The sequence below is a fragment of the Simochromis diagramma genome, unplaced genomic scaffold, assembly GCF_900408965.1.
Source record: "Simochromis diagramma unplaced genomic scaffold, fSimDia1.1 OVJJ01000159.1, whole genome shotgun sequence".
Taxonomy (NCBI): Eukaryota; Metazoa; Chordata; class Actinopteri; order Cichliformes; family Cichlidae; genus Simochromis; species Simochromis diagramma.
Genome location: NW_024387197.1, coordinates 3040551 through 3054332, shown reverse-complemented (window position 1 = coordinate 3054332; position 13782 = coordinate 3040551). Strand labels below are relative to the sequence as shown.

General features: G+C 41.5%; 1 protein-coding gene across 1 annotated transcript in view; it reads right to left on the bottom strand.

Annotated features, from left to right (window-relative positions):
* Positions 1-13782, bottom strand: part of si:dkey-91m11.5 (PH_BCR_vertebrate and RhoGAP_Bcr domain-containing protein) — a 31336-nt gene that overhangs the window by 9338 nt on the left and 8216 nt on the right. Inside the window, exons 2-8 of the mRNA XM_040049991.1 lie at positions 8362-8543; positions 6847-6951; positions 4469-4654; positions 3353-3460; positions 3067-3127; positions 2899-2951; positions 2679-2819 (exon numbers count right to left, since the gene is read on the bottom strand). Of these exons, the coding sequence (XP_039905925.1) occupies positions 2679-2819; positions 2899-2951; positions 3067-3127; positions 3353-3460; positions 4469-4654; positions 6847-6951; positions 8362-8543 (836 nt within the window). The remainder of the gene's footprint in view (positions 1-2678; positions 2820-2898; positions 2952-3066; positions 3128-3352; positions 3461-4468; positions 4655-6846; positions 6952-8361; positions 8544-13782) is intronic.

Genomic DNA, 13782 nt, shown 5'->3' with positions numbered 1-13782 from the left:
AAGGAAACAAGGGATCAGTGTGTACAAAGCATGTCACATCTCAACCAGTATACCTATCCTGCTGCAGGGTAAACAGTGGCACACCACAGGAGGTGCTGAGAGTACACCGTCTAATTTAGGTTTGACGTTGTTGCGCCGTTTAAAATGGTTTCACATTATATAAGTGCTGATGGTTGTGAATACTTTAAACGCTGCGGTGTTGCTACTGCTCTCAGATGAATTCAACCCAGTAGTATTTATCCACCCAGATTGTTTTGAAGTGAAATGCCCAGTGCTGGAAATAAAGGCTATTACGACCTTTGCTTATATATAATGGAACTAAATGAAGCTTGCCTTGTAGTGTTCAAAACGCCAAAAAGTACAAGAGAAAAACTCAGCAGTAAATTCTCTTTCCAGAAACTTTAATCCAGTGAACTTTTGCTGTGGGCAGTTTCACAAAGGAGTTGCCATGTTGATACACACAACTAAACCACATTAATAAGCATCATTATTACTAGATAGAATATTGGTTTTAGTCTCTATGAATAGTTTGTCCCTTCCTGTACAAATGCTGGAGGGAGTAATTGTTTCAAAACAAACCCATTTGGATGTTGTTAAGGATTAAAGTTAGGGGAATGGTTGTATTGGCTGGTGGATGTAAACACAGACCGCTAATAGTTTCTCTGCTAGTTCAATTCGCTAACCAGGTTTCTTTTGCCATAGTTGTGTTTGCGCATCAGTTTTAATGAATGAATGTCCATCTTTTGTATACAGTTTATGCCCGTGAATAAAGGGTAGCTCTAGAGGCCGCATGATAGAATGTAAACATAACGGTGTCATCTGAGCATACTACCCACATATGCTCAGCTGCTCATTCACACAAATCGAATCAGTCAATCACATGGTAGAAACTCCTGTCATGAGTTTATCCATGTAGAGATGGTCAAGACAACTTGCTGAAGGTCAAAGTGAGCATCAGACTGGGGAAGAAAGGTGATTTAAGTGAATTTGAACGGTCTGAATATTCCAGAAACTACTGACCTACTGAGATTTTTTCACACGACTATTTCTGTAGTTTACATTGAAGGTTCCGGAAAAAAAGCAAATATATGCAGTGAGCGCTAATTCTCGGGGTGAAAATGCTTTGTTGATGCCAGAGGTCAGAGGGGAATAATCAGACAGCTTGAGTCTGAAAACAGTCAGGAAACAATAACTCAAATGCCCACTTGTTGAAACAAGATATGCAGAAGAGTTTCTCTGAACACAGCACATTAAACCTTGCAGAAGACCACACTGGGTGCCAGTCCTATCAGCTAAGAGAGGAAAACTGATGCTACAATTCACACTGGCTCCAAAATTGGACAACAGAACACTGAAAAAAATTGGAAAAACATTGCCTGGTCTGATTTGGTATAACCAGCATGAAAGAATGAAGCTTGATCTCGGGGGTGACTGTCTCTTTAAGCCTCTTATGCTCTGTGTTTCAGGTTCTTATTTGGCAATAGGTTCTGATACTGGAGCCTGAGCTTATGCTGTACAATGTGATGACACTAAGCTTTCCTGCAACAGCATGCATCGAAATTCCTTTTCTTCCCTCTGACCTCTGGGATGAGGCTGTTTACAGTGACACTGCCCATATGAGACACTGCCATCCCACACCAACCACAGTCTGACAAAAACAAGGAAATCACTGCAGCATGGTTTTCCTCTGCCGTTTTTACACCAGCTCAGTTCTGGCAAGTCACAAACACGCTGGTGAAGGACTCAAGCACGTTCGACACCGTCCTGGTTTCTGAAAGAGGTGGCAGGGTTACATCCGCTTATTGTTCTGCGACTTAAACAAGACCACAAACTGTCAATAATCCAATGGAAAAAAACAACAGCTGTCACTGCACAGAGTTCACACCCTTCTAATGCTATATGTTGCTGCACTAAAATGACAACTGAGGCATTCACACCGGAGGTGAAGCTAAACACGCTCGCGGGTTTAAATGCTCGGGCTAATTACAGGCGGTCACGTTGCAAAACATCAACAATGGATGCACATTTAGTCACGAGGTGAGCGCAAACAACAACAAACCCATATTTTCAATTGATAGCCAAGTCATGGCTTGTTATCTGTCGATCTCTCAGCAGGCGTTCAGACTTCCTGAACAATAAGCAAAGGAATGTTCTGGAAAACTTTCTTGAATTTGACATCCTATCCTGGTGGGCAGAACCGATTCCCAGGAAAAACAGAGGAAGTTCTCAACTGGGTCATCTGACTCAGACCGCAGAGGTGCGTGACGCAGGGGGAGACAGAGAGGTCAGGAAGCACTACTAAGCCCGTACACGCCCACTGCGAAAAGCAATTTAGACAGTAAAAGTTGATAAGGCGTCATTTCTGGGAAGCAGGGATGGACCAGCTCTGAGGGAAGGATGGGAGTGAGCACAGAGGTAATCGACGGATTTTCCTGGAGACCCCTCAACTCCGGTGTGTTTGCATGGCTTTGTCATGAGCTTCCTCTACGCTCCACTTCCTTCATGGCTACATCAGACAGGGTGAGATGACTCAGCAGCAACCTGACACACGCTTTTACAGCAGCTTCCAGGCACCTTGAACATTTTACTGTCAACAGTCCAGATAAAGTGGAAATTGCAGGCGTGGGTGTTCATTGAGAAAGTCAAATATATGAGCATAGTATTGATTAAACGCTGACCTCTCCTTTCTTTACTGTCATGGACTGCCTGCGCGGTGTGATCTCTTCATTTATACTGGACAGGAAGTTCTGGGAGATGCGCAGGGCATCCTGTAACAGCGGATAGTCTGGGTGGCTGGAAGGTGTGTGCTTCAGTAAGTCCTAGAATAGAGGAAATATGACAAACAGAGTTGTAGGAAAGTCTTCATGTGGATAAAATGAAGCTCCATATCCAACTTACATGCAGAACAAGAGTACTGCGCGTCACTCTGTCCACAGGCTTGTAGAGGAGAGCTGTGGGAGGAGGAGGAGGAGGAAGAGTCAGTTCAACAGGCCTCATCACAACTCAACTACTCCTAGCAATATTGATTAACGTGGAGGCGCTGTGTTCATCTGAGTCACTACTCACTTTCCAGTGAATATTTAGCCGACTGGTCTTTGCAATCCTTTGTGCTTCTGACCATGAGATTCTGCCAGGAAGTCAACACCAGAGGAAATATTTGGAATAAGACAAAAAAAACTTGAGAAACCACAGTAACTGACCCACGGAGCAATTAAAACAACTGCTGCAGTCGCTCAGCTCATTACACTGCGAGGATTGCCGAAAACAGCCCTGTCATCACTTGTCCCGGGGAGCTGCACAACATCAAACACTTGCCTGCTGCAGTCCTGCTGTGCGTAGCATGATTACATACCTCAGATATCTCTGCAAACTGAGCGTTTGCCTGGCAGCACTTGTCTGCCGTCTCCACAGCAACCTTATAGTTATCCACAAAGGCCCGGTACACTCCGAGCTGGCTGGCCTAAAGGGCACAAGCAGATAAAGCTTAGACTCTGATAGATTTTACTAGTCTGTTAGCACCACAGTGTCACAGTGCGCTGTGCCTGCTCAGGCACGAGTTGGCAGGAATACAGAGGCAACTGATAAAGCAGAGTGTGATTCAATGTTTGTGCACGTGTTTATAGAAATCCCTGCATGTATGCATCTTTAATCTTTCGTCATCCAGTGGCAAACACTGAGGTAGCTCTTATTCATTAACGTTCTATAGAGGATTTTTGCACTCCTTTACTGCTTGTCATGTGGCGAAACAAGGCTTTTATCTGGCCAGGAGACGACTCCAGGCAGTCTACTCAGATGTGCAAGATCCACTGAGGATTACATTACAGCCAACGACTCCCACCTTTCCCCTCTCCAAGTCTCCCCTCTTTTAACGCTCATTAATGATCAAGGAATGACATTTAAGGAGCACTATAATTAGCATCTGAAAGTTACTGACTTGAGAAATGGTGGTCTCTTTGATCAAAAACCAACATGCAATTTGGTGCTTGGAGGTTTCGTGTTATTTGATGCTTGCTCTTTTTATCCAAAGGAGGACTGAGTTTAGCTGAAAGGACTGCCACTCTTTATATGGTGGCTAAATTCTGCTTAAACTGTTACAAATCAAATCAAATAAAGGAATGTTTCACTTTTATCAGCTCATCAAACACTTTGTTGTTCACTGCGTTCAGACTTCCTTGTTTACTTTGTCTGTTTCTGCCGAATTCCAAGTTAATAGGAGTAACGGAAGAACATGTTCTGGCTAAAGCTTTTCATTCATGTGTCATAAAGCAACCGTCCATGAACAACAGGTGACATTTGTCTTTTTTTCTCAGCACCAGCTGTACCAGTGAGATCATTATGACAGAGGATGAGAGTTAACTGGAAGAGCAACATTCTCAACTTACAGTTATGTTGAGACTGACTTTTTTGTTTTCCAGCTCATCCCATTACATCAAACAAAGCTAAGTAAGTAAGCAAGCTGCTTACTTACCAGCTTCTGGAAAAGGTCGCCCACACACTGCTGGTGGCTCCAGTTCTCTACTCGAGGCAGCAGAGCATCATAGAAGTCTTTGTGGATCTCATGAAGCTCCGGTACTTTGAAGAAGATGGTCTCTATCTGCTGGATGGTCAGCATCGGTTGGGATGTTGTGGCTGCTGCCCTCAGAGGTTTCATGGGCTACAAAAATAATCACAACCATATATGACCATTTATAAAGAATAACTGAAGGCCTTGCAAAATAGTAACCACAGAACATGAGTCAATACAGTAAATACCAAAGGTGAATGACGTGTTTAGTAGCATTAGCTAAGATTAGCTAACATGAGATAATTCTAAAAAATGTGAACACTGTGTCTGCAAAAACACCAAAAAACAGTTAAGCAAAGAAATTTGTCATATAACTGCAAGTTATCTTGTTTGTTTGCATGAAGAAAATCTATTACTTACTATTAAAAAGGGTTGGACCAGTCTCTATGCTAACAAAATTAGCTTACGTCAGCTATCTTATCAAAAGTTATACAAAATAAGGTAACAAAATTGTAATAATTGGATTCATTTCTAGTGTGTTTCTAATGCTAAGTGTGCTAGGTTTCAAATTGCTTTTTCTAGTTTTATGACAAAGTATAAAAGTACTTTGCTACAAATCCTGCATCCATTATTTTTAAATACGCAAGTATTAGCATAAATATATTCAGTCCTGTAAAAAGTGAAGTACACCTTTCCTGCTTCAATAGGAAATATAAGTAAGTCACATTTTGATAATCAAATGCACTTGATTAATTGATCATCACCAAGTTTGAGCATCTCTATAAAATCAGAGGTTTAGGCAGTTTGCTGGTCCGGAGCATTCAGGTGTGTTGACAACACCACAGTCTTCAAATCAGCAGACAACCCAGCAAATTCACGCAAAGATAAGGCCGCACTATGATCAGATCAGGAAAAACAAAAAGCCAAACAAGAGCTACATCTCGGACTTCACCGGCCTCAGTTAGCATGTTGCAGTTTATGAGAGTACAATTAGAACAAGACTGAACAAGTATGGCTTGTTTGAAGGGTTTCCGGGATAAAGCCTGTTCTCTCTGACAAAAAACAAAACAAAAACGTAGCAGCACAGTCTAGGTTTTCAAAGTAGAATATGAGCAAACCACAAGACTTCTAAGAAAAATGTCCTTTGGAAATACAAGACCAAAGTGGAGCTATCTGGCCATAACACACACCGGCACTTCAGGGAAAACCCAAACACAGCATATCAGCACAAATACCTCATACCAGCTGTGAAGCACATATGAGGTGGTTAAGGTGAAGGGGCGATAATTTGATGGTTCTGCCTTGTTTTACAGCCACTGATCAGCATTGAACTCCAGAATACTTTGGTATACACAAGAGTGAAATATGAGGCCATCTGTTCAACAGGTAAAGTTTGGCCAAAACAGTCATGCAACAGGACAATGATCTCAAGCACAGCAGCAAATTTACAACAAAAGGGCAGAAAAAGAAAAGAATCCAGTTGCTGCAACGTTGTGATGAGGCCAAAGTCCAGGCTTCTATCTGACTGAAATGCTGTTCACACACAACTACTTCCAAAACCCGATGAACTGAAGCAACAACGTTAAGAAGAGGGGGCCAGAATTCCTCCTGGACGACATGAGAGACTTATAAAGTTGTACAGCAAACAACAATAACTTCAAGTTATTGTTGCTGTGATATCTTGTGGTTCTACACCCATTAAATCGTGGGGTCGGTTTTAGCTTTTCTCTGGATTGCATGTTCATGCACGTCCTTGTTACTTGTATGAACATGAAGACATTTTTTTTCCCCACAAAGTCAAAATGCTCATTGCTCACAGTGACTCATATTCATTCAGTCATTAGTACCTCACTTACAGGCGTTTCAATTCATTTACACATTGCTGAATACCTTATTCTAAAACATTATCAGTTTATATACTTTGTATTCGCCCACAAAATAACTATTGGCTGAATCTTTTAAAATAATACAATATGAAGTATAATACTTGCAAAAGTAGAATGTAGCATGACATAGAAATACTAAAGAAACGAATAAGAAAATTGAACTTGTTTAAAAATACTTACATTACACCACTAAATTAAGTTTAATTAAGAGGCCCTCAGGAGACAGGAATTAAAATAGCTTGTTTAAGACAAAGGAGGACTGAGTGGATGGATAAAAGGTGACTATAACATAACTGAGGGTTTTTGTGAACTGCAAGTCAGGCAAAGCTACACTAATGGATTCCCAGAATAAAATTATAAAACAGCTGAAAATGACCTTAATAGGTCCCATTTTCAGCTGCTACTAAACTAAAGCTAAGAATGTCTTTTAAAAGCCTGTTTTCATATTACACATACTATCAGCAGGGCCTCCAGGTGGCTGAGGTAGGTCTCTTCACTGGCCAGGATTCCTGACAGAACCCACTTTCTCATCTCTAACCCCTTCTCCTGATCCAGCTCCACCTGAAACAAACATGGGAAGAAAGAAAACAGTTGGCAAACAGGGAGAAATGGTATTCACCTACACAAAAGTCACACAGTCACAGTAATGACATGCCATTTATCAACGTGTTTGATCTTTACAAAAGCTGCCCGTGCACCTCTGCAAACCCCCAGCTGCAGATATTTTTGCTGTGGGATTATAGGAGTCCAGATTTGTAGGAGGTCTGTAGGAGTTTTACATTCCAAGAGGACAGCAGCAGAAACTCCTAGCATCTTGAGGAAGACAAATGTGTTTCTGATCCTGGAGTTGTTAGTCCAAACAGGTCAAAGACATCTGTCACCCCCAGTAGGAGTCATTCAATGAGAAACTCACTGGAGCACTGATTGCATCAAATGCTGCCATTATATTTGCTAAATAAAAAAAGAAGAAGAAGAAGAAGAAGAAGAAGAAGAAGAAGAAGAAGAAGAAGAAGAAGAAGAAGAAGAAGAAGAAGAAGAAGGAGGAGGAGGAGGAGGAGGAGAAGCTGCAAGTCAAGTGAGCCCACCCTCCACCATGATTTCGGCTTTGAAGATCACCAAGTGTACACATCAGAGGATAAGAATACCGCAGATAGGAGAGGGGCAGACTGGAGGGGGAGGGGAGCGCCGTCTCCTTTTAACATCTGTTTACACACAGTATGTTTGCTGAGTATGTATGGTCTTTTTCAGCAACGCTGAAAAGCATTCCCATCTGGGAGCTACATGGCAAACACGCACTGGATGTTTTATTGTTGCGGTATGGATGCCTGAGCTCGGGTATCCCTGTTAATGCCTCTCTGAAGGGCGCCTTATTTAGTTTGCTTGTCACTTTCAGTGGCTAAAATTTTTACATTTCAGCACCAGAAATCACAAACTGTGGGGACGTGCAGTTTGTAAGTTGGAGGCCTTTATTTAAGAAGGCAGGGTGTGACAGCAAATGCCAACAAGATATATTATGGGAAATATAGGATCACACTTTTTTTAAAGATCTTACTAAGTAAAAAAAAAATAAAAAAAAATGTAGCAATAACAATCTTTTAAAGATTACCACAGTGCTAAGACACCGTTATGTCATAAGACTGGCACTGTGCCACATTTTGAATCAAGTCATTTGTTCCTCCAGCATCAAGCAGCAAAAAGCAAATTCCTCAACATCGTGCAGCACGTTTATCATTTATGTGCACATAAAGCATGTGGGAGCAGAATCACAAGCAACAACAGGAAAACTGAAATGAAATGAGGAAGGCCTGGGCTTCCAAAGGGTGATATTGGAAGAAGTAACTTTTCCACAGAACTGAGAAACCACAGCTACGAAATACGTTTGGAGAGATGGCAATGAAGGACAGTGAGACAGCAGAGAAGAGGAGGCAGCACAGTTTACGTGTCTAACTGTAGTCATTAAAGCAACACTACCGACAGCGGGGAGTCCAGAGAACCAGATGACTGGTTGTCTCGGTTGTTCCTGATTTTGGAGCGGAGCCGTGGCGAGGAGGTAGGAGATCCCGTGAAGGACAGAGGTCCGTGGCGAGGCCCAAGCTCGTCTGAATGCTCCAGGTCGTAGCCATATGATGGAGAGTTTTCGTTGTAGGATGCCTCTGTGAGAAACAGTGAAACAAAGCACAATAGTCACATGGTGTGCTATTAAACTGTTAGGCCGTGTAGTTAAAGCAGAGAAAACATCATGGGAAATGCAGCAAACTGGAGCATCAGTTTTTGTCAATTGTGAATAAGCCAGAAGGTGCTAACACAGCGATCCTGGACATAGTGGGAGTGATGAAGATGTGCATTTAAAGCCTAGAAAAAAAACTAGTAAAAACTCCTTTTTAATGAAACAAGAATCCATATAATGTCCTGATCATGCATTTTACCATCATGCATCACAGATTTTATTAACACAGTGTCAAAGGGTTGTTAACTTTATACAAACTTTTTTCATCTCTTTCACTGAACAAACTGAGCAATATTCTAGTGTAGGCTGGAAAAAAGTAAGTAAACTATTGAATTTAGCAGTAACAACCTTCATCAGATATTTTCAGTAGCCACCTATAAGACTTGCAAAACAATGAAGAGGAATTTATGACTGTTCCTCCAACAAAACCATTTCAGTTCATTCATTTTCCGACATGTCTTGACTCAACAGCCCTCTTCAGGTGATGCCAAAGAATCTTTGTTCATTTAAGGCAAAGACATTTCTGTAATGTATTTATGTGATATTTTCCTGCCAGCGTGTGTTTATTGTTGGAAACCTGTTTTCAGAACATAGTTGCATGTATAACAGCGGGTATTAAAATAAGGAATGAGCTGTCTTTTCCTGCCATTTGTCTTCCTATTAAATCTTTTAATCTTTGTAAACCTGTTACCTACACAAATCTACCATACAGCCAGAGCCAGCCGCTGAGGGCTCCTGCCAGGTCATCGGATTAGCCTGGCAAACTGCACGAGTAACACACAAGCTCTTGTTATGCCAACCTTGGTATATCATGCCTCCTTCAGCTTTTTTATGTAGTGTTCAACATCACAGGAAATGTGAAAGATAGTGCTTTAACTGGGCATAATATTCAATTCCATTCAAATCCACTTATATTATATTATGTACAAAGAATTGGTCCCAACACAGAACCCTGTGGAACTCCTTATTTAACCCTAGTGTTTAAATTTACATGGATAAATTAGTGTCATTCTGGTAACATCAGGATGACATCCAGCTCACAGCATACGCTGTAAGCTATAACAATGACAAATTGAACATAAACTCTTTATGGGTCACAACATGCCCTCATATGCACATCTGTGCTATTTTGCATTTAGAGAGATCCAAAACAACAAAGCCGAATGACTGCATCCCACAGCGAAACATGTTATACTCCCTGGACCTTGTGAAATCAGATTTTTTTAAGACAGATAAAATCAGATCGCCAATGACTAGATCCTGTAATCAGTGTCAGCCAATCCTGACTCACCAGCAATTATTAGTATATCATGCTTGTCAAGCTGTGTGGAAGATCCAAAGCAGAGATGCCTATCCGCACAACAAAAAATAAAAAATAAAAATACCAATATGGAGTGGACACTTTAAAAAGACAACAATTCATAACAGTTTTATGGCTACAAGACTGGTTTGCCTCAGCTTGAAAACAGGAAAGAGAGGATTCCGGAGACTGGAGGAAGATAAAGACAAGTTTCCCTGGGGAGGCCTTGAAGACAGGCAACTGACAGGATGACATCCGCAGAGGCTGTGACAAAGGCGTCAAACAAACACACTGGGCCCAGCAGAGACAGAGAGCTGTATGAACTGCTTGAGGAGGAGACTACCGCAGTCCAAACAGCTACACAGCCCAGGGGGGGGGGAGTCCATGTGAACGGCTACTCTGTGCTTCGGTGAAATTATACATCGAGCCCGAGAAAGGATGACTAACGCATCCTCTCTCAGGCTGCAGGCTTTGGAGCCACAAACTATCTAAACTAAGAAATAGCCAGAGCTTAGAATACAGTCCAAACACAAATAAGTAAAAGGGAGGATTTAAAAATGTACCGAAGCCTTAAATACTGAGCCACTTGTGTTGTTTATAGGGACGTTTTTAAAAGCACAGCACTGACTTGGCTGTGGTCAGTGTGAGAAAGTGCACATCACAATGGACCCTCAGTGAGTGCTGTTGTTCTAGCAATCACAAGGGCCGATAGCGTGAAGGAAGTGTCCAGGCAAGTTTGTCCGGAAAATTCGGCAATTTGTCTGCTTCAGAGCGGAAACAGGCTCTCTGCACAAGGTCATCTTTTAACAAAGGCTTCCACTCCTAATACACACATTCGTCTACAGTCACAGCTATCAAATCTACATTCCAGCTAACAGTGACATGCCTTTTATAATTAAAGACTTTGCAGACAGCCCACACTTTTCAGACATACATGGAAACAGATTTGTACAGGTTCCAATAATTCACTGTGACTCACAATTTATGTCTCTTTTCTGCTTATACTAAGAAGAACCTAGGTGTCAAACAGACTTTTGAAAAAGGGGTGAGCAAATAAACCAAAGTAAAGGCTGCTCTTTCACAGCTACAAACTACCTACAAGATGCAGTTGTTAAACAACAGAGCCCGACCCAAAGTGTGCTATTATTTCACTGTTTAAAGCAGGGGTGGGGAACTCCAGACCTCAAGGGAGTCCTGCAAGTTTTAGATATCATCCTGGGTCAACACACCTTAATCAAATGTTTAGTTCATTACCAGGCCTCTGGAAAACTTCAAGACATGTTGAGGAGGTAATTTAGACATTTAAATCAGCTGTGTTGGATCCAGGACACACCTAAAACCTGCAGGACACCGGCCCATGAGGCCTGCATTTTAACCACACTTAAAGCAGTAATCCTGAAATTTCTGCCTAGCAACAAAAATACAACTAGCATTCGGAAAAATATTACTCAAACATTCAAATCTTTATAAGTGTTTTTGTCTGTGATTTGCTGAAAATCTGGTTTACTTCCTGTTAAGGCAGACTTCTTCTTCCTCAGTGTGGACAACTGCTTGATCATCTGATCGAAGAGGTTCTAACCCGGTACTAGCAATAAACTGGATAGTGATTGCAGGTTTTAAGAAATCTGACAAGCCATTAACCAAACTTTGACCAATCTTCAAGATTTATGCCACCTATTAATGTAAGTAACTTTGATCTAAGATGTGGTTAAAAAAAATTCAAAATCCATTCATTTTCAAGTACTTTGCAAATGCCTGTTCATTTTATTATGGCCCTTCTAGTCCAAGAAAATATTACTAAGAGCATGACCTGGAGTCCTTTTTTGCAGCTCTGCTGTTTTAAACAGATTAGCTTCAATGCAAAATGCCTGTTTAAATTTGAGGCTAGTCATATCTGCAACTCGAAATCTTATCTCGTTATAGACCAACGAAACTGAGGTAAATGTTATCTAGATTTAACAATTACTGCTAAGCTATCAGCCTCTATGTGCACATTACTATTCAATAAAGTACACATTTCAGTCAATTTAAGAGTGTAATGTTCCAGCCAGCGTTGGAAGTCACAGTGAAGGAGCTATGTTCCTATTTTATTATCAGCATCCCAACAGCTTCAAAATCACACAATAGAAAGTATCACACATTTAGCTGGAGGGTGGCAAAATAATCCTGCTGTTCTGTCTCATACCCAACAAATGGTTTCAGCTGTGCAATAGAGCCGTAATAAATACATTCTAATGACATTACATAAGATCGCTGAACCCGACAGCTGTGGTCGCGAGCTATGTGGAGCTGTGGATCAGACAGAAGCTGATTTCATTTTGGACCGTCACGGAAATCTGTAATTCCATGTTTTTGAAGGATTTCCTTTAGTTCCGTGAATCAAAGCAAATCATTTAAAAAGTATTATTACCTATTAATGCACAACACTGAATGTTTTGGTTTCCCACACCAGCACTCTGAGCACCACCCAAAAATAGATCTCAAGGATATATAAAAGGGGGCTCGGCCAAACAACTGCCAAGCCTGCTTCTGGGGAATAATCAGTCATCATGAAGCACTTTGCCTTCCTGCAGCATGTAAACAAGAGCCTTGCATAGAATACAGTCACAGCAGTTTTAATACCACAGGCATGCTGGATACACACTGGATATCCCACTGATGACAAAGCAAAGACATACACTAATCCTAATCCATAGAGATAAACTACGACAAAACACGCAGGGAGGGAGCGACAGATGTGCAGCAGAATCTTTGCGGCAGCAGCATCGGGAATTCTCTGACACAGGAATAATCATGTGGTCCCTTTTCACTACACAGCAATCACAGAAGAAGCAGGAAGTGTTATTTGGGACACTTTCATCAGAGTGAAAGTCTGTATTGGGTTTCTAAAAAATGGTTGGGGTTATCACATGGCCATTTTAAGGTCACAGCAGTTTAAAAAAAATATGCTGTTTTTTCTGGAAAGTAGTTATTTTTTCATCTGTGGTCATTTAGGTTCTGGGAGCACATCTCCCTGACGTTCCCCATTCATACACAAGAAGCCAGAGGAAGTGAGAACAACTGCACGACCCGAGCACAGAAGCAGGTACCAGTGGCAACAGACATGACACTAACTGGTTCAGACACAGCATGAGAGGGGGAGCTGGTGTGGAGATGGGTTGCAAAGCAGCTTGCAGATTTGGAGTGACTGTAGGCAGGCATCTTAAATACCTCCACCTGGTCGTAGCAGATGGCTGCCCCTCCCTGAGGCCTGGTTCTGCTGAAGGCTTCTTCCTGTTAAAAGGAAGTTTTCCCTTCCCACTGTTGCCAAGTGCTTGTTTACACTGGCGTCGTCTGATTGTTTAGGGTTATTGTAGGGCCTTTAGCTTACAATATTAAGAGCCTTGAGGTGATTAGGTGCTTTATAAATAAATAATATTGAACTGATTGAAGATGCACCACATGAGATAATTCGAAGAGTTTCAGCTGAGGGATCAGCTGATGTGGGCTGCAACTGAGATTAACTGATCTGCTGTTATTGTGGCTTGTGTGAATTAATGTCATTGTTTGAAAGTATCACAGGTAAAATTTCAATTCTATTTGACTGATGGGGGAAATTATCAGACAGCAGCTCCCAAAAATAAAACTTAGAGGGCAAAGAGGTTTATTGATCGAGCCTTGGAACTAGAATGGTAGCATCCATATTTGCCCATTTCAATGCTGGGAAAAGACAAATTGAGTCAATCCTCAATTACTGGACCCCGCTGTGAACATATTGACTATCCACCAAAATCTCAGTCAAAGGATGGATAGAATTTAGATCACAAGCTCCCATAAATAAACGCACACATATCAAATGGACTATTTGGCTCAGAAAAGGCTGGAA